Raw genomic sequence first — 18,307 nt, 5'->3', positions numbered from 1 at the left:
AATAAGTGAAAAACTAGAAGTGAATGTGATGAAATGCCAATTTCTGCATGATACAGTGCCAAACTACAAGGTGCCATCAGTAGTGAAGTTCTTATTGTCACGCCTAGCCCCAGGCCAGGTTCAGGGAGTAGAAGAACTTCTGAAACCCCTCTCCAGGTAACCAGGTATACTGGGGATTATGAGCAAACTTTCTTGTTCTTTCTGCATGAGCAAAAAGAACCTGGTCCCCTCAGAAAGGAACAGGGAGCAGTGGCACTATGAACAATTTTATGTAAATTTATTAGTGCCACAGGGCAGCATCTTAGGACCTCTTCTATTTCTTATATATATAAACGATCTGCCTAATGTCTCTAATATTCTCAAACCTATATTGTTTGCTGACGATACTACCCTTATCTACTCAAACCTCAACCCACATACACTAAATAATGTTGTGAATAATGAATTAAAAAAAGTCCACTTATGGATGTCAACGAACAAACTAACATTAAACATCGAAAAGACTTACTACATCTTATTTGGAAGCAAATCATCAAATGCAATTCAGCTACAGATAGACAACATTAACATCAGTAATAAAAATGATGGCAAGTTTCTTGGCCTATTCCTAGACAAGAGACTCAACTTCAGCACCCACATTCAACACATAACTAAGAAAGTCCCCAGGGTCAAACTAGTCCCCAGGGTCAAACTTAATCTGTGTAAACACTCTATGCAAATTAAGGGACCTAGTCTATGGAACTCACTCCCTAGTGAATTGAAAAACTGTAAAACTTTTGCCTTATTTAAAAGCAAAACCAAAAAGTACCTAACTTCATCTATTTAGTTTCCTACACTGAGCTTTAAATTTGCTCTGTACCTAGTGGTACCCAATCTCCTAATTTTTATGTAATATCAAACAACCTTATCATTGTGTTCATTGCTGTCTTCTTTTATGTGCTAGCCATATGCTGTATTGTGACTACCAATTTTTGTCAACTACTATTCAAGCTGTCATTGCAATCAATCTTATATTGTTTCTGCTGTATTGTGCCTACCAATTTGTTGTCAACTACCATTTTAAGCTGTCATTGCAATCAATCATAGCTACCTATGTGCTTTAATATACTGTACCTATAATTTTCTCTCTTTTTTTTTTTTTTTCATTCCATGTAATCTGTTATCATTTTTTTGTCTATAAATTTTGCAAGTATTTACCTCCTTAAAATTTTCTTAGATTAAGGACCTGCCCGAAACGCTGCGCGTGCTAGTGGCTTTACAAGACTGTAATTACCATAATTGTATCCTCACATTCCTTATGTACATTCTTGTATATGCATAAATAAATAAATAAATAAATAAATAATGTATGATACCACCAAGGGAAAGAACCAAGAAATTCAGCAAAACAAAAAAGACCACTGCTTGGTTAGAAACCAGACCACAGCCTCAAAACAGTCAAAAAAGAACTCCCCCAACAATGTAAAGAAACTATAGAAAATTTGTGAAACTAGTGCAAGCTAATTAGCCCCATCTCTCTCTCCCCCACTCCTCGTTTGGGGAAAGGAGGGAGGTAGACCAGGTCAGCCGGGTGCTCCACCACAAGTTTTTATTATGGAAACCACCCAGGCACTTTGGGAAAGGGAGGGTTCAGGAAGTCACTGGGGCTAATCCTGAAATTGGCATTTCATTACATTTAACCCTTTAGTTGCGCATCACATCATATGATGCTTTGACCGACTTGCAGTAAATTGCGCATTGCATCATATGATGCTTTGGAGTACTACGCAAGATTTAAACGGCCCGCGGATACACGGGGTTCATCACACCTTCATCAGGGCTCTTGTAATCAGACGCCATTTAAAAAAAGAATCGTGGGCCAAATTCCCGGGTGTTAGGGGCCTCAGTATTGAGTGAGCTACCAAGCCTGATGCACGCAGCATGAGCTCACAGCACTGCTGTTCAGCTTGTGACCACAGCATTGCCTAAAAATGCCATAATATACTTGTTCATGCTATTATGTAGCGATGATATTATTACAGAAGATCCCTGATTGTGATAAAACTGACCAGGGTTCTTTTTTTTTTTGAGATATATACAAGAGTTGTTACATTCTTGTACAGCCACTAGTACGCGTAGCGTTTCGGGCAAGTCCTTAATTCTATGGTCCCTGGAATACGATCCCCTGCCGCGAAGAATCGTTTTTTCATCCAAGTACACATTTTACTGTTGCGTTAAACAGAGGCTACAGTTAAGGAATTGCGCCCAGTAAATCCTCCCCGGCCAGGATACGAACCCATGACATAGCGCTCGCAGAACGCCAGGCGAGTGTCTTACCACTACACCACGGAGACTGTAAACTATTGAGAGACTGGAGACTATTCTGATAATAGCAAGATTGTGGCGATATTTAGCGCTGTGCTCCATGGAGGGAGGAGTAATGCTGTGGGAGGGAGGGTGGTGGCGTTGTCTTCTGACTGTGTGTGGCCACCTTTTATTGACTGCACTCACCATACCAGCTTAGTGGTTCGCTATGGTGAACACAAATGTAGATACTTATATATAATGTGTGTATAGAGGGTATAAACAGCAATAGGAGTATGTTGGGAGCCGCCATTTTGGTGAGGGAGGTGGCGTCGTCTGCACGACATATTATGTTGTTTAACCAATGATGTAACTTATTATTTTCCTTTTCCTAGTTTATAGTGGGGAGGATTTGGAAGAGCCAGGGCTTACTAAAAGGGGAATGTGATCCGAGACTTTTTGATGTAAACGATCTGATGTCATTTAGAGGTCGCAACTGCAGAACACACAAGAACACAGAAAATGAGCCCCACTGTTAACACAGACAATGTACGGAGAATATCCGAAGGCTTGAGAGCCGGGTTGATAGAGCGGGCAAGGAAACCATGAACAAAAAAGATGTCCACCAGAAAGGAAAACTAGAAACCTCAGTTTGGAGACACAAAACTAAGGGAGAAGACCACCACCCAAAAGTCCCCAAGGGAAGAGATAGAGCAGGACGCAAGAATCAGGCAACAGAGAAGATAAGTGGTCGGAGAATCCCGCACACCCACAAGAACTCAAAATGGTGTGCAGGGCCAGAAACCAAGCCCCCTACCCCCCAAAGCGTGGAAAACAAAACCACACGTTTAGCTTCACGCGACAAACTAACAGCCTGGCTGCCAGCTCGGTGGACTGGCACCCCCTCTGGGGGAGGGGGGGGGGGAGGCACAAATGAGCGGCATGTGGTGTGATGACGTATTGCCTGTTAGCTTGTTTTTCTTTGAGGGAGTTTCTAGCCTCTGTTCGGTCTCAGGTTGTAATTTTCTACCAGGAGTCTGTTTTGAAGTGCCTACCTTTCAGGGTGCTCAACCACAGTCAATGGCGGAAATGAAAACTTTTATACATGACAGTTTTATAGGCCATTGCTCCATTTGCCTTAATTATGCATCAGTCCAATAGCTCCAGGGAGCCGATGGGGCTTCCCCCACAGAAAATATAATTGACACAAATGTGTTACTCAGAAATCTTGACCATTATTCATGAAATCAGGGAAACAATTGAAAGACAAATATTATGGGAGGTACCTGGCAACATTTTCTGGAGGTGTCAATGCGGCTCAACATGGCCAGGGCAAATGCTGCTGTCTTGCCTGTGCCTGACTGGGACTGAGCTATCATGTTGACTGGCCTGTAGGAGGAGAATGTTCAGATGAAATCACTTCCTTGTTCAGCATCATCCCCCCCCCCCCACCCCCAAAAAACACACACACACACTCATTCACTCTCTCACACACTCTCTCTCTCTCGCTCTCTCTCTCTCTCTCACGCTCTCTCTCTCGCTCTCTCTCACGCTCTCTCTCTCACGCTCTCACGCTCTCACGCTCTCACGCTCTCACGCTCTCACGCTCTCACGCTCTCTCTCACGCTCTCTCTCACGCTCTCTCTCACGCTCTCTCTCACGCTCTCTCTCTCTCACGCTCTCTCTCTCTCACGCTCTCTCTCTCTCACGCTCTCTCTCTCTCACGCTCTCTCTCTCTCACGCTCTCTCTCTCTCTCACGCTCCCACGCTCTCTCTCTCTCACGCTCTCTCTCTCTCACGCTCTCTCTCTCTCACGCTCTCTCTCTCTCACGCTCTCTCTCTCTCTCTCTCTCTCTCTCTCTCTCTAAGGCACTCAAACTCGCTCCTCAAGTAAACCTGCAGAATGGTAGACATTTCTCATCACTCAGGCGTGCGGGACCGACTACCCATGTAATGCACCAACGAAAAGAAAGGGCAGTCTGCAAGCCAGTTAGGCTCCAGAGCCTCCAAACGCACCCAATAAGGGGAAGAAGAACTGAACTCAAAATAGGACGGATCCATAATAAAGGTGGAATCCAGATCTCGCAAGAGGTATGCAGGAAGAGCCTCCAAACCTCCTTTGCAGAGATACAAGAGGCAGAAAACCTCCGGAAAGACGGGACCGAGGTACCCAAAGAGGCCTGGAACCAAACCCGGGAAGGACCCCAAATCATACTCATACAGGGAAAGGGGGGGTAAGAAAACCCCTACCCCTGCAACAAGTGTTCTGCGGAGGGCACTAGCACCCAAGCAGGGTCAAAGGGGGGCCCCCCCCCCAAGAACCCCAGGTCGACTCCTTCCCAGCCCCGGGATCTCCCAAGTCGGGACAGTCTGAGCAGTCTTCCACCAAACCCTCTACTCCTAAAGAAAAGCCAGAGTCCAGGGAAAAGGTTGACAAGAAGGGGACCTGCTGGCGAGACCCAGAAGCCTCGGCAGGAATAACCAGCTCGAATGCCTCCGTCCCCAACCCGAATGGGGCAGCCCCCATAGCTGCCCGAGTCTCATTACCAACTAAACCCTGCTCCAACTCTGAAACCCTTAGACGTTTGGGAGCCAGAAGCATGGGATGAGATGCAGGATGAACAACAGGAAAAGGACCAGGAAGCGTGGACTGAATCAAAGTCAAAGCAACTAACGCCCCCAGGTCCGGGTCCCTATAACCAAAGCAGGGCAGCTGTGGGGCACCCGGGTGAAAAACCAACCTAGCGCGTTGCAGCAACCTAATCCTAGCATGCAATGCGGATGCCGCCTGTACCCTAACAGTAATATCATCAGAATAATACTGGAGAACAAGCAGAGAACACGACTCGCAAGACTCCGGGTCAAAGGTGTTGTTGACCCAAAAGGCAGCATGACGGAGGTTAGGTTTTGTTATGCCTACCTTTCTGGGTGCCTAACCCCGGTCAATGACAGATAAGGAAAACCCCAACCACAGGTGGGTTTTCCAGGGCCACTGCTCCCTGCAACCTCTGAAGGGGCCAGGTTCTGGCCTATGGTCCCTGGTAGGTCAAACTCCATAGCTAATGCCCCGGTCTAATATATCACACATTAGCCCAATAGCTCCAGGGAGCCAAAGGGGCTCCCCCACAATAATTAGTTTTACAACAAAATATGCTATCATTGTCAAATGAAGATCTATATTTTATGCGAGTGCTTAAATATAAATGCTGCCCATATGGTTCAACAGCTCAATAGTATTTCCCAGCAGTCATGGGAGGCCACATAATAAATAGGAGCTAGACAGTCTTCAGTTCCTGGTCCCCATATAAACATATGTGGATGACTTCACTGACCTGGCCAACAAAGAAATTCACTGGACAATAGACAGTTTATTTATTTTGTTAGTCTTTTTGTTTTTGCACATATATTCTTTACTTTTCAATATAGTTAATTTAAAAAATCAACAGTATTTTTTGTTTGGTCCTGGTTCTCATCACAATGTAAAGCTGACGAACGCCAGAAGGAATGTCAACCAATGACCTGGCCAAAATTTTGGTATGACATTTTTGGGGGCTCACAATCAGGGTGACAACTTTGAAGACAGATGTACTTTGAGGGGTAAGGTTTTTTCATAGATCCAAGAATTCTATCCTGCAGAGTTTGTATGAATCGGCTAAATCATCTGAACTTTAAGCAAAAATAGAGCTGAAAATGTACTATTACAAATTATAAAGAGCATCTACCCTGCAAGCACACAACATAATGGTTACTATTATTACCTTATTACATGTTGTAAAGTTGTTCCATCTTGTTATAAAGTTTTATGACATGTTAGATAATTGTTACAACTTATTTGATAATTGTTACAACTTATTTGATAATTGTTACAACTTGTTAGAAGGTGTTCTTGTTCGAATGTTGTAACAACTTCGTACAGTCATTGTTTGTTTGGCGGGTAAGGTCTATTAAGATAGTGAATACTGAAAATAAAAAAATATATAAAAACCAGACTATATAATTACGGTTCAGCTAGAAGAGTTGGAAGCGAGACTTCTTGAATCTTTGAGGGAAGCTTAAATCCCATTTCATATATCCCCTCTAAGAGCTCCTTCCGTAAGTTAAGCTCTTCAAAAGTCTTGACACAATAGAGGGGATTTTTAGGATCCTTGCGCAAGACCTCAACATTGTTCTTAGTTTCTTTAATCCCTTTTCTCATCACCTTCCTCATGAGTGACAGCTCAGCTGGAGAAATATTTTCCTCTGCATCATTTGAGGGCACTTTTTCCTTAATCCTTTCATCTTCAACTTTGGGAAGATTCAGGCTCTCAACCTGCAGATAATATATAACATATCAACATATTGTGATTGAGTGGAAAGAGACTATTAAGACATTAGCAAAAAAACAGCATTGAATGTAATGAAACGCCATTTTCTGGGTGAGCCCCGGAGGCTCCCTGGAGCTGATCGGACTAATGTATGTTATATTAGACCAGGACATTAGCTATTGAGTTCAGACCTACCAGGGACCAGCACCAGAGCCTGGCCCCTTCAGACAGGTTTCAGGGAGCAATGGCACCTGGAAAACCCACTTGTGGTTAGGGGTTTTCCTTATCTGCCATCGACCAGGGTTAGGCACCCAGAAAGGTAGGCATAACAAAACAAACCCCACATGGAAAGAAACTAAAACAAAAAACCGAACAGAGAGGTAGAAACTCCCTACAATCCCAAGGAAACAAGCAAACATCACACTTTACTGCCGCGCTGCTCATCCGCGCAGCTCTTCCTGCCCGAGAGGGGAAGGGGGGGCTCCTGGACCTCACCGCGCCGGCTGTCTAGCACCAGTTCAGAAGCTAAGCTTCTGAAAAAAATACCGACTGGTGGGAGGGAGGGTTGCCAGGGAGCCTCCGGAGCTCACCCAGAAAATGGCGTTTCATTACATTTTTCTCCCCACAGAAAACCAGCGTTGACGCTGGTTTTCATTACTGCGCAGCAGAAATGTGTGAAGTTTGCTTGTTTGCTTGCTTCCTTGGGATTTTCTACCTCTCTGTTTGGTTTTTTGTTTTAGTTTCTTACCACGTGGGGTTTGTTTTGCCTACCTTTCAAGGTGCCTAACCCCGGTCGATGGCAGATAAGGAAAACCCCAGCCACAAGGGGGTTTTTCCAGAGCCATTGCTCCCTGAAACCTCTCTGAAGGGGCCAGGTTCTGGCGCTGGTCCCTGGTACGTCTGAACTCCATAGCTAATGTCCTGGTCTAATATAACATACATTAGCCCGATAAGCTCCAGGGACTCGTAGGGGCTCCCCACAGAAAATCGGTATAAAGCAACATTCATGTAGATCCCTTCATACGTGGGAATATTGTTGAATGAGGCAGTTGATGCAATAGCAAAGAGAGCCACGGAAAAAACTCTTGTCAATGTTGTATGTAAAAAAAACTTTGAAACAAATAAAGACAAAAATCAAGATAATCCAAGAGAATAAAGAAAAAGTTAAGAGAACAGTACAGTAATGGTGGACAGCAGTAATTCACTTAAGCATTATGCAATAATACAGTAAAAACAAATTTGTTCTTTACTTATGGTAGGGGAAGTCTACATGGAAGGACTCAATTTACACGAGATTAAGAGTAGGATACAATTATTTTTAGCAATAAGGTGTTGATGTCAGTGAAAAATGTAAGGAGTGTAAATTATGTAGTATGCCACACACTCACACCTTAGATCACTTAAGACGATTGTCATGCCCTTCAAGACATGCCCGACAAGAAGACCTGGATATGTCTTCTTGTCTGTCTCTCTCTCTCTCTCTCTGACTCAGCATGTTATCTTGAGGTTATCTTGAGATGATTTCGGGGCTTAGCATCCCCCATGGCCCGGTCCTTGGCCAGGCCTCTTTTTTGTTATACAGGCATACCTCAGAATAAGAGTTTAATCCGTTCCTGGAGACGCCTCGCCTTCCGAAAACTCGCATTCCGAAGTTAATTTCCCCATAAGAAATAAAGGGAAATTAATTAATCCGTTCCTGACTACCCCAAAAACCCCACATCAAACTAAATTTTTATACCTAATTTACCTAATTCATCTAAATAAACCTACAAAACTGTGTTCCAGTTATTACTTACCTTGCTGTCGAGTGCTGTAGGCGTATGGAAGATGGTGAGGAGGGGGGAGGAGGAGAGGAGTTACTGTTTGGAAGGGGAGTCCCCTTCCATAATCACATCACATAACCCCATGCCTTGTAACACTATGGATACCACTTCTCTTTCTAAATTTTTCAAACCAGCCCCTGCTTGCCTTAAACTCTTTCTTATCTGCATCACTCGTTGCAGGGGTATTCTTTAGAAGGTCTTCGTGCAACACCCTGGCTTTCTCACAAATAATGGCCTCTGAAACACTATCACCCCTCAACTCCTTGTCGTGTATCCAAATTAATAACAACTTTTCCACTTCTTCAAGTATTTGTGGTCTTTGTGCCGTTAATGTTCTTACTCCTTTTGCCACTTTAGCACCCATAATCTTATTTTTCTTCTTAAGTATAGTGCATATTGTTGATGTGGCTTTGTTGTACTGCCTACAAAGTTCAACAACACGTGTACCTGTTCTCATGCTTCCGAATGATCTCTTGTTTCTCCTCTATTGTCATCCTCACATGAGCTTTCTGGCCTTTATCCTTACCACTGGCTTTCTTGGGACCCATGGTGAGATATATAATAACAAATTGTATAGACAAATCACCAAAAATCCAACAAAACACTGAAAATCCGCGAGAAGAATTGATGTGGGGGTAGTCACTGAGCGCGAGACAATAATAAACTGAGGGGCGACGATCGCCGAACCACCACGCGCTAGGTCGGCTGTACGCGTATCAACAAACTCGCGTCCAAACTCGCCTCCCGAAGTAACCATCGCCTTCCGAGACAAATTTTTGGAGTAAATACACCTCGCCTTCCGAAAACCTCGCATACAGGGACAATCGCATTCCGAGGTACCACTGTACAACCCCAGGAAGTAGCCTATAGCAGCTGTCTAACTCCCAGGTTAGACAGCTAACCTGTCTAATTACTAATATTTACTGCTAGGTAACAGGAGCATCTGGGTGAAAGAAACTCTGCCCATTTGTTTCCGCCATCGCCGGGAATCGATCCCTGCTCCACAAGACTACGAATCCATAGCGCTGACCACTCAGCCATGTCTCGTTATGTCTCTGGACATAGCAGGTCAAGAAGATCTGTTATGCCTGTGCTCGAGCACTAACCCCCCCCCTGCCCATGTAATCAAGAGTTGACACTTTACCCTTATGTGCACCAGAAACACAGGGACCTTAGCAGTTCCTTTGAGGACCGCCACATACACACTGTCCCTGAATGGTGGTAAGGGAGAGCGAGAGGTGTTATGAAGGTATGTACCTATGGTCATCACGCTCACCGAGTCGCACTGCCATTTCGTAATTATCGGGGTGGACACCTCTACACTCAGTGCCAAGGAAACCGAATCTTAACACATCAACTACACCAAAGGTAGCTTTCGAGCAATTTATGAGGCTAGGATACCTTGACGACATTGGTCCTATTCTGGTTCAACCTATAGTCCTATTCAACCCTCAGTTAATACCACCATACTTACCAATACCTGTACATCACTCCAAGATCATATGTGAAGAAATATCTGGACACTTGGTTAGTACCCATATTTATTGTTGCTGTATTACTAGTATTCTGTGGGGTTTTGTTTAAAGTACCTACTGAAACAATAATGTATTACGTACTTTTGTACATAAAATGATTTTTCGTGCCTGGGGTGGGGGGGAATTCTATCACTTATCAAAACACGACTACCTATCCAATCGCAATTGGTCCAGAGGTGTTCAGAAGGGAGAATGTCGAGTTACCAAACTCCAAGACTGGGCCGGCCACTATGGAGCCAGAAGGATCAACCTCCCCAAGTACAACTACCTACTGGACAGAACCCAGGACAACACGTGAACCGGAGGAAAAGGTAAAAGCACCTCCGGCTTGATCATTCCAGTTGAAAGGTATTCCCTGTGAGAGCTTTGCAATCACAGAATGGAGCCATATAAGAATGAAGTCACTGGTTCCATGCCAACAAGAAGAGGTCTACCCTGGGACAACCAAACATCTAGCAGAGCAAATATAATATACCTGTTGCTGATTCCATGGATCATACTCAATAAGTCACAATGTAGGCCTCAGAACAGATGTTTTTTCACCCCCAGGGTTATAAACCCATGGATCTGCCAAAGCTGCAAATGCCAAAACTCTTAGGTTTTTAAAAGCCACCTGAAAAGCATTATCAAGGCAAATGGGGGAGACCTTTGATAAGCCGCCAGCTTCAAGTCCTTGTTGAGGCCACTGGTGTTAGTGGCCCTCAGGTAAATCTAATGCATTTGTAAGGTATACTATGTTCCTGAGCTTTGCTACGAATATTACAAAAATAAAAAAATAGTTATTTTGAAAATACATCGCAGTCCTTTGTTACAGCATTGCTAGGTTCCCCTTTTTTTATACAAGAGTTCGTACGTTCTTGTACATAACATTTCAAGACCAGCCTATTCCCCATGTTTAGGTCTGTTCAATCTATTCTCAAGAAATATCTTGTGAAGAATAAATCAGTCCATTAAAATCAGGTTTTTGGAAACTTGGCACCTTAACACATTTTTTTCTTACATATCTATTTCATTCTATGCTAAATCTGATTTCCTTGTGATCACTTTTTCTTATTAACAAGCTTAGGTATACACAGAAATGTGCTGTTACCATATTCTATATGAAAGATTACAGTGTAGATTAAAAACTAGCTATAAGTTCATCTAATATCCGTATCTCACAGGATGGTTAGTCATACATGAAATCAGGAGCGAACGTGAAATGCCAGGCTGATATATTAGCCTCGACTAGCAAACTCTGGGTACAGCACAAGAATATCTTCCAATATTTGTAAGTGTATGAAGTACTGTAGTTACAGAGCCCAAAGTACCTCATACTATTTGGTTTGAAGTCACTTATAACAGGTCAATCACAGATATAGTGTTGTAGACTATGTCCTAGCTCTTGTTCGCTTAGTTTACAATTGGAATGTTCACCATTGGGAGATTCATTACCTGCAGCCACCTGCCATATATATCAATATCCCAGCCTAATTCTGGCAATTACAATGTCACAATGTCTAGTGAACGTTTTATGCTGATCACACGTTGATACATTGGGTTGATAGAATAGAGAACTCTCGTGTTCCTACATACGTACAGTACTTACAAAGCCACTAATATGCATAGCGTTTCGGGCAGGTCCTTAATCTAACTAATAAAAAAGTGAAAGTATTAATTGGTACATTGTAACAGAATTTGAGTTCAACATAATAACATAATATTGTAGCCAAATTTGAGTTACTAAATATATGTAAACACATCATGGCTCTCTATATTCTTGCTTTCTGGCCTTTGAGCGTCAGTGACTGCACTTCTGTCATCCCTCACTGTTCCTTACTTCACTCCCTATTATTTTTTTTATGTACACAAAGAGTTTTTACATTCCTGTGCAGCCACTAGCACACATAGTGTTTGGGGCAAGACCTTAATCCTATGTTCCCCAGAATACAACCCCGCCAAATCGTTTAACAAGGTATCCATTTTACTGTTGGGTAAACAGAGGCTACAGTTAAGGATTTATGCCTAGTAAATCCTCCCCGGCCAGGATACAAACCCAGGACAAAGTGCTCGTGAAATGCCAGGCGAGTGTCTTACCAACTCTGTCTTATTTGTGTCTGTCTAGTGTCAAAAATCCCTGTTTGTTAACACTAAATCTAAAACATTATTTCCCCATGTTGGTTCCTTAATATGATGCTTAAGGAAGCAATCATTAACTAATTCTAATAAAATCTGCAAAAGATCCTGATCTTTTTTTATTTCTCTGAACCGAAAAAAATTTGCCATCCCTCAGACCTTAAAATTTACAATAACTAATGCAAGACCTTTATTTTTTCCCCTTTTTTTACACTATATATAGAGGACAGCCAGAGTGCTGGCCGGAGCTATCACAGCCATCGCTTCCATCTTAAGAGTTTTCTCTACTCTGAGAAGAAAACCTTGTTTCAACACGTACTTTAGCAACCAGATCTTTTGCCTCCTGTTCCTCGGCTGCCTTCGCCCAGTCGTCGCCCATGTTGAGCAGGTAATATGACGGTCAGGTTAATAGTGAAGTCCGCCGCCGCTGGTCTTTCCTCATAGACAACACATCGCCAATATCTGTTTCCGGCTCATATACCGGCCACATTGATATAAAATATAATAAATATTTACTATTATTTTGTTAAACGCAATTATATTAACTAATATGAAACATAAAAATATAATTTATTATACTAAAAATCCACTAAGAAGCCTTAAAACTTCATATGTAACTTTAACTCCTGAATATTGTAATGGGGAAGTAAGTAAAAATAGTTCTAAACATTCATGTCCTCGATCCCTAAAATTGTTCTTTTTGTATTAACAAGCTTAGGTGTACACAACAATGTGCTGCTACCCTATTCTGTATGAAAGATTACAGAGTGTGGATAAAAAAATAGCTATAATTTCATATAATATCCCCATCTCACAGGATGGTTAGTCATACATACAAACATACATACCGTACGTTCGTACCCATTGTACCGAATCGTTCATGACCTTGTATACCACTTAATGTCAGATCAATCCTGGAATATGCAGCTCCAGCCTTGAGTCCATACCTAGTTAAACACAAGAAAAAGTTAGAGAAGATTCGGAGGTATGCCACCAGACTAGTCCCAGAACTGAGAGGTGTGAGCTACGAGGAAAGGCTAAAGGAGCTAAACCTCATGTCCCTGGAAAACAGAAGAATAAGGGGAGACTATTTTTGCAGGGATATTCCTGCGCGGACCCTAAGCCTCTGGCTGGCCCACTAAGTGTTGCTTGTTTCTGTTTTACTTGGCTGGAGTATGAGTATTTATAACTCGTATGGTCGCTTCAGTAAGATTTTGCCATATGTGTTTAACAACTTCTGCTTTGTTGAATCTAAGTTGAAATCTAAATGGATTTGTAACTGTGCACTGTGTTAGATAATGTTCACATGGGTATCCAAGCCTGATGCGATGTAAGTGTACTTCTGTTGCTCTACTGCTCCCTTTCATCAAACTAAATGGTTCGTAGGTGGTTGAATTCTTGTACCAACCCGCAGATCCTGATGTTGCAACTACTGTGTTGTGGTCACTGTACAAAGGGCGGGAGACATGATAACCACCTACAAAATTCTCAGGGGAATTGGCAGGGTGGACAAAGACAAACTCTGTAGCATGGGTGGAACACAAAGGAGACATGCTGGTGGTGTGTTACAAAACTATTTCCCTCCAGATCCTCTACGAGCCTTTTCCTCGCGATCTTCTCCATCATCTTGTATGGTATACAAGTAAGGGAAACTGGCCTGTAGTTCAGTGCCTCTTGCCTATCACTTTTTTGTATATTGGGACTACATTAGCTGTCTTCCAGTTTCCGGTAGATCTTTGGTTTCCAGTGACCTTGTTATACACCATAGAGTGGCACACTTAGTGCTTCTGCATCTTCTTTTAGAATCCACAATGAGATTCTGTCAGGCCCAACAGCCTTTGTCACATTCAGCTCCAATGATTCCTTTTGACCTCATCACTGGTGAGGTCAAATTCCTCCAAGGTTGCTTGGTTTGCCGTCTCCTCATTTGGTGCAGGGGCTTCTCCTTGTTCTATTGTGAAGACCTGGAATCTCTTGTTGAGTTCTTCACACACCTCCTTGTCATTTACTTGTGTAAAGGAAGAATGTACATGTTTATCTCTCAGAATGTTCGGTAATATGTTTATTGTTTGTGATGTGTGTCTATATATGTATTAACACGATGTACTGAACGGGGTGAGAATAGCTTGAGCTACCTCATCCCTTTGTGTGTATTTTACCTCAATAAACTTATTTCAATTTCAATTTCCTTGTCATTCTCTGTGTATCTGTTCTCCCCTTTTCTCAGTTTCATCACTTGTTCCTTCACTGCTGTTTTCCTTCTGATGTGGCTGTGAAGCAGTTTTGGTTGGGTCTTTACTCGAGATGTCATTTTCATACTGTCTCTTTGCTTCTGTCCTTACTCTGTGGTACTCTTTTCTGGCCCTCTGGTATATCTCCCTTCTCTCGGTGTTCTGTTATTCTTGAAGTTTCTCCATGTTCTTGCACACAATTGCTTCACTACCCTACTCTACTCTACCCTGCTTCACCTCAATCCCTGATTGAGCCACGGATTCTTCTGTTGCTTTACATTTTTCTCCTTTTGGGCCGGGATAAACACAATGTTTGTTATGACTCCTGACAATTTTGTTTCTGTGAGTCCTATTACATCTGGATTTTCTTCCTGCACCCTTCCTGCCAGTTCACTTGCTTTATTGGTAATCCCATCGATGTCTGAGTACATTACCTTGAAGCTCACTTTCCTATATCCATTTTCACCCACCCTCCCTACTGGTATAGGAAGCCATTCCATGGCCAGGGCTACTTGAGTAGGCTCATCCTCCTGTGGGGTAGTTACCTGGGGTTCGGGGGAAGGTGGGGTGGGGGATGGAGGGCTTAGATCTTGCCCGGGCCTGGTTGGGACAGGAAGAAATCCTAGGGGAGGGAGTGCTCGGGGTTACCTGGTTGATGGGGTTCTGGGAGTTCTTCTACTCCCTAAGCCCGGCCCGAGGCCAGGCTTGACTTGTGAGAGTTTGGTCCACCAGGCTGTTGCTTGGAGCGGCCCGCAGGCCCACATACCCACCACAGTTGGGGGCAAGGAGTGCTCGGGGTGAGGGCTCGTCCTCCTGTGGAGTAGTTAACAAGGGTTTTTGGATGGAAGGCTTAGATCTTGCCTGGGCCTGCTTGGGGCAAGACCAAGGCGACGGGATGGGGAGTCAGGGGGGTACTCGGGGTAAGGGGGGGAGGAGTATTTGGGTAGTAAGGTGGGCACTGTGTAGGGGCAAGGGAGGGGTTGTGCTTGGGGTGGGGGAGCTCCTATGGAGTGACAGTGAATGGGTACCGGGTTGTTAAACGATTTGGCGGGTCGTATTCCGGGGAAAATTAGGATTCAGTACTTGTCCGAAACCCTATGCATGCTAGTGGCTGTACAAGAATGTAAGAACTTGTACAAATAAATAAATTAACAAATAAATAAATAAAAATACATGGAATCAGGATAGAACATGAAATGTAAGGCTGATCTATTATATATAGCTTCCACTAGCAAAATCTAGGTACAAAATTCAAATTCAAATGTTTATTCAGGTAAAAGTACATACATGGAAGATGAGTTACAAACATAATGTTGGATTTACAGATAGAGCTAGTACATACAATACCTAAAGCCACTAATACGCATAGTGTTTCGGGTAAGGTGTGGAAAAAAAAGAATATCTTCCAATATTTGTAAGTGTATGAAGTAAGTACAGAGCTCAAAGTACCTCATACCATTTGGTCTGAAATCATTGATAACAAGACAATCACAGATATATGTTGGTGTAATGTCCTAGCACTTGTTCACATAGTAAGCCATCTAAGGCTAATCATCTAAGGTTCCTAAGCCATATTCTTTACCATTGTAATCTTAGATCATCTTAGATATTATGGTTGTTGTATTGTGTGCATATTCTACTGCATTATTCCTTGTAATGATCCTCATACTGTGCTTCAGTGAACCAATGTATAACCCTGAGATGTTTTCCTAATTGTACCTAGTAATCCTTGTTCATTATTGTGTATTGTTATTATTGTGTATTATTCTAATCTGCTTTTGTGTAAAAAATTCTTGTAATGTACCTGTAAACTTTCTTTTTCAATTTTACTGTAATTATTCAACATAAAATTATCTGTACTTGTAAAGCTGTAAAGTACCTGTAAAAATTTTTTGTCAATTTCACTGTTAATTCTCTAAAAATCATCTGTTAGTTTAAAGATTTGCTCTCAGGTTAGTTTAAGGACTTGCCCGAAACGCTATGCGTGCTAGTGGCTTTACAAGAATGTAATTTCAACTTAAACTTTATGTTCTCTGTTAACCCCCAATGTATCTTCCTGCATATATATAAATAAATAAATAGTTTACAATTGCAATGTTCACCATTGGGGATTCATTATCTGCAGCTACCTGCCATACATACTGATATGTATATGATATGATATGTATTGTAGCGAGTATATTATGTCAATAATATACTGGCTCGCTCCAAGCTCTCATTAGTTTAAGGACAATGAGCGTTAAGTCTACTTAAACCACTTAAGACAAAACTAAGACCTCTTCCCTAATTACAGTTAACATATTCCTGACAACGTATTGGAGAACGATGAGGTGAGGTGTGGACCGATTGTATAAACAATCGATTAGCGAATAATCATGACAGCATTTGCGATTAGCGGTAGTTGTGGTGGTGTATAGTGGTAGTTGTGGTGTATAGTGGTAGTTGTGGTGGTGTATAGTGGTAGTTGTGGTGTATAGCGGTAGTTGTGGTGGTGTATAGTGGTAGTTGTGGTGGTGTATAGTGGTAGTTGTGGTGGTGTATAGTGGTAGTTGTGGTGTATAGTGGTAGTTGTGGTGGTGTATAGTGGTAGTTGTGGTGTATAGTGGTAGTTGTGGTGGTGTATAGTGGTAGTTGTGGTGTATAGCGGTAGTTGTGGTGGTGTATAGTGGTAGTTGTGGTGGTGTATAGTGGTAGTTGTGGTGGTGTATAGCGGTAGCTGTGGTGGTGTATAGTGGTAGTTGTGGTGGTGTATAGTGGTAGTTGTGGTGGTGTATAGCGGTAGTTGTGGTGGTGTATAGTGGTAGTTGTGGTGTATAGCGGTAGTTGTGGTGTATAGTGGTAGTTGTGGTGTATAGTGGTAGTTGTTGTGTATAGCGGTAGTTGTGGTGTATAGTGGTAGTTGTGGTGTATAGCGGTAGTTGTGGTGTATAGCGGTAGTTGTGGTGTATAGCGGTAGGTGTACAGTATATTGGTGGTGGTGTATTCACCCCAATGAGTTGTTGGGTTGGGGGGTTGAGCTTTGCTCTTTCGGCCCGCCTCTCAACTGTTTTACTAACTACTTTTTTTCCCACACCACACACACACACCCCAGGAAGCAGCTGACTAACTCCGTGACAGCTGACTAACTCCCAGGTACCTATTTACTGCTAGGTAACAGGGGCATTCAGGGTGAAAGAAACTCTGTCCATTTGTTTGTGCCTCGTGCAGGAATCGAACCCGCGCCACAGAATTACGAGTCCTGCGCGCTATCCACCAGGCTACGAGGCCCCCAAGCGTACGGTGGGTATGGTGTGTGGTGCTGGTGGTGGTGGTGGTGGTGGTGTGTGGGGGTTGTGGTGGTGGTGGTGGTGGTGGTGGTGGTGGTGGTGGTGTGTGGGGGTTGTGGTGGTGGTGGTGGTGGTGGTGTGTGGGGGTTGTGGTAGTGGTGGTGTGTGGGGGTTGTGGTGGTGGTGGTGTGTGGGGGTTGTGGTGGTGGTGGTGTGTGGGGGTTGTGGTGGTGGTGGTGGTGGTGGTGTGTGGTGGTGGTGGTGGTGTGTGGGGGTTGTGGTGGTGGTGGTGGTGTGTGGGGGTTGTGGTGGTGGTGGTGTGTGGGGGTTGTGGTGGTGGTGGTGGTGGTGTGTGGGGGGTTGTGGTGGTGGTGGTGGTGGTGGTGGTGGTGGTGGTGTGTGGGGGTTGTGGTGGTGGTGGTGGTGGTGGTGTGTGGGGGGTTGTTGTGGTGGTGGTGGTGGTGGCGTGTGGGGGTTGTGGTGGTGGTGGTGGTAGTGTGTGGGGGTTGTGGTGGTGGTAGTGTGTGGGGGTTGTGGTGGTGGTGGTGTGTAGAGGTTGTGGTGGTGGTGGTGGTAGTGTGTGGGGGTTGTGGTGGTGGTGGTGGCCGAGTATGGAGGTTGTGGTGCTGGTGGTGTGTGGGGGTTGTGGTGGTGCTGGTGGTGGTGTGTGGGGGTTGTGGTGGTGGTGGTGGTAGTGTGTGGGGGTTGTGGTGGTGGTAGTGTGTGGGGGTTGTGGTGGTGGTAGTGTGT

General features: G+C 43.6%; 1 protein-coding gene across 2 annotated transcripts in view; it reads right to left on the bottom strand.

Annotated features, from left to right (window-relative positions):
• Window positions 1-18,307, bottom strand: part of LOC123762979 (DEAD-box helicase Dbp80) — a 45,524-nt gene that overhangs the window by 16,892 nt on the left and 10,325 nt on the right. Inside the window, exons 1-3 of one of the 2 annotated variants that reach the window (XM_045749854.2) lie at window positions 12,380-12,532; window positions 6,285-6,592; window positions 3,570-3,672 (exon numbers count right to left, since the gene is read on the bottom strand). In XM_045749854.2, the coding sequence (XP_045605810.1) occupies window positions 3,570-3,672; window positions 6,285-6,592; window positions 12,380-12,439 (471 nt within the window). In that variant the 5' untranslated portion in view covers window positions 12,440-12,532. Of the gene's footprint in view, window positions 1-3,569; window positions 3,673-6,284; window positions 6,593-12,379; window positions 12,533-18,307 lie in introns of those variants that run through there. The other variant, XM_069302027.1, reaches the window with a different exon arrangement.

This window comes from Procambarus clarkii, chromosome 47 (genome assembly GCF_040958095.1).
Source record: "Procambarus clarkii isolate CNS0578487 chromosome 47, FALCON_Pclarkii_2.0, whole genome shotgun sequence".
NCBI lineage: Eukaryota > Metazoa > Arthropoda > Malacostraca > Decapoda > Cambaridae > Procambarus > Procambarus clarkii.
Note: the sequence above shows the minus strand (reverse complement) of the source record. Positions and strands in the feature narration are given on the sequence as shown.